Below are 2,745 nucleotides of genomic sequence, written 5' to 3' on the forward strand. Positions count from 1 at the left end.
ACACTATGCAAGATTAAGCCTTAAATTGTTTTACGGGCAGGCGCCAGCCATAGGTCGGTATCTTTCTCGGTTTCCTGGATGCCTTCACCTCCGCCGGTTAACCGGGCAGTCGCCAGTCCTAGCACGCGGTCTCTGTCTCTGCTCCGCCCCAACCTGCCCTCTTCCAACATGGCGCCCCAGGAGGCGGGTCCCACTCGTCGGCTCCCCGGGTTCCGGCGCCGTGAGTTTTGGTTCCGGAGTATCAGCGTTCTAACAGCCTTCTTCCTCCTCGCGCCGCCACCTCCGCCGCCCGGACGCGGGCCTTCGTCGGCTGAGCCCGCACGCCAGCACCCTCCGGTTCCGGCTGCGGCCCGGGACCCCCCTCGTGACCTCGCGGTCCTGGGCTCTCCGGTCTGGTAGCGGGCAGGCGGCACCGGTGCTCCTCCGTAACAGACCCGACCCAGCCCGCGGCGCCCAGACACCCTCCCTTTGCCCACCCAGGACTGCAGGACATAGGCTGATGCACTTCCCCTAAACCAGGCCATTGCTGTGCTGTCTCCCCTTACGCACACGGACTTCAAAAATGCTTATCGGTTTTGTTTTGTCCACTTTTGTAACTCCAGGACCTTCCACTCTCTGCTAATACCTTTTGACCCGTACCCTTTCCCCAGTGCATCTTCTCCGAGAGACACTCAAACTCCACACGACCCGGGCCTGGTTCAGGGCCTGCGAGCTCCCTCCTGATCATTCCTCTTCACTTCTCCCACCACCCTGCTCCCTGTTTTTATCCTATCTCGTTCCCCTTGTCACTTCTTGGAGCTCCTCCTAAGCAGGGGCTAGGCGGTACCCCTCGCCCCAGGATGTGAGACCCTTTAACCTGTAATGCTGTGGCTGGCCCTTGGCCCCTTCCCTGCCATGGAGAACCAAGTGCTGGTGATTCGGATCAAGATTCCAAATAGTGGCGCGGTGGACTGGACCGTGCACTCCGGGCCGCAGTTACTCTTCAGAGATGTGCTGGTGAGTGGTAATCTTAGCGGCCAAATTCCAGCTTAGGGCTCAGGGACCTGGATGGACAGCATCTTGACCACTGGTGGCCTGAGCTGGCCCCTCGTGGGGTCATCTTGCTTGTTTGAACCATAATATCGATTAATTGCATTCACTGAAAATTGGTAAATGTGCAGGGTCCTGGGAAATAGATGAATCCTATTGAACCCCTGCCCTCAGGAAGCTCCCAGCCTGCACTAGGACTTACACACCGGTGCATTTTTTTATTTTTCTTTTTTTCCCCCTCAAGTGTTTGGGAAGCATCTCTGCCCCCATTCTAGCCCCGTCACTGCTGAGTTCCCTGAACTTGTGACCTGTTGGGAAAGGGAAACCAGAGCAACCTTAATTTACAATGTTTAAGCAAACCTTAGATGTCATTGATTGAAAGACATAAACTTAACTAGCAATAAGAAAAAATGCTGCCTGTTAAAACTGCAGCACACCATCCCATGGGGGGAAAAACAGCTCAATTTCAGAGATGTTGAGTGTTGATGGAAAATGTGCATCTTAGAATCAACAGGAGATTGCCTTGGGATGCTCAGAATATTTCACATCTTACATAGGTTAATGTAGGTGGGTTCCTGAGCCCATATATATAATATATATTGCATAGCATTATATGTCTGTATATATGTACTGAGTCAAGAGTAAAAGGATCTTCTCAGGAATTACTGCTTCTGAGGCTGAGAATAAGCACTGAAACTCTGGCTTACTTGCATAGTTTGTGTTTGTATGTGTGTGCAGATGTGTGTGTATGAATGTGGAGATCAGAGATCAAGCTCAGGTGTCATTCTTCAGTTGCCATCCACCTTGTATTTTGAGACAGGGCTGGCTGGCTAGCAAACCCCAGTGATCCACTTGTTCTAGCTTCTCCAGTGCTGAAATTACAGGCATACACATGCCACCATGCTTGGCCCACCTCTCAAGCCCTCTTCACCTGCCTTTTTTACATGGGTTCTGGGGATCAAACTCAGGTCCTCCTGTTTGTATGGTAAACACTTGGCCAGCTGAGCCATCTCCCTAGTCGGCAAACTTACTTTTGCATGCTATAGTTTCCCCACATACTTCAGCCCATTTGCATCTTTCCAGTCATTTGCAATTAACAGGGCACAATATATTCACTTTATGCATGGAGTAACTCAGACAGAATTAGATGTACTGGGAAGAATGCTCTAGCAGACAGATGTGTAGTTTGACTGGATTGCATATATACATATGTATATATATATGTATTTATATATACATATATGTGTACATATAAAATTTCATTTTGAAAGCTAGATGCCAGTGACCATCCAGGCCATGCAGGCTTTCAGGTGCCTAGGTCAAGAGTGTGGTACCTGTAGTGGGCTAGCAGCCTCCAGTCTTTGACACCAAATGCCATCCCTTCTCTGCATCTGGTGTTCTTCACACCTCTGCCCATTGATGATTCCCTTTCCTTATAAGCCCACACAGTCCTCATCACTGTCTTCTTCAGTTCCATCTTGACTGGCCTGGCATCTGCGTCCTTTCTTGCCACACCCTCGTGAGCATACTGTGTCTCAAGTATACAGCGTTCCTGTCAGTCCTCCCAGGTACCCAGGTTGTGCCTGCATGTTGCCTTTTTCTTTAGCTGGCCAACTCTCACCTGTTTTCTCACGCCCAGCTACACTTTGCCTCTGTTAATGTTGGTCAGATGGCCACACTGGTTCCTATGTCCATTCCTATAGTAAACCATACATT

At 50.3% G+C, this 2,745-nt stretch overlaps 1 protein-coding gene across 5 annotated transcripts in view; it reads left to right on the forward strand.

Moving 5' to 3' along the window:
- Positions 1-232: 232 nt before the first annotated feature.
- Map2k5 (mitogen-activated protein kinase kinase 5) overlaps positions 233-2,745 on the forward strand; it is a 237,834-nt gene continuing 235,321 nt past the window's right edge. For all 5 annotated transcript variants that reach the window (XM_005347788.2, XM_026778922.1, XM_026778920.1 and 2 more), the window contains exon 1: positions 233-996. In XM_005347788.2, the coding sequence (XP_005347845.1) occupies positions 862-996 (135 nt within the window). In that variant the 5' untranslated portion in view covers positions 233-861. The remainder of the gene's footprint in view (positions 997-2,745) is intronic.

Source organism: Microtus ochrogaster, chromosome 5, assembly GCF_000317375.1.
Source record: "Microtus ochrogaster isolate Prairie Vole_2 chromosome 5, MicOch1.0, whole genome shotgun sequence".
Taxonomy (NCBI): Eukaryota; Metazoa; Chordata; class Mammalia; order Rodentia; family Cricetidae; genus Microtus; species Microtus ochrogaster.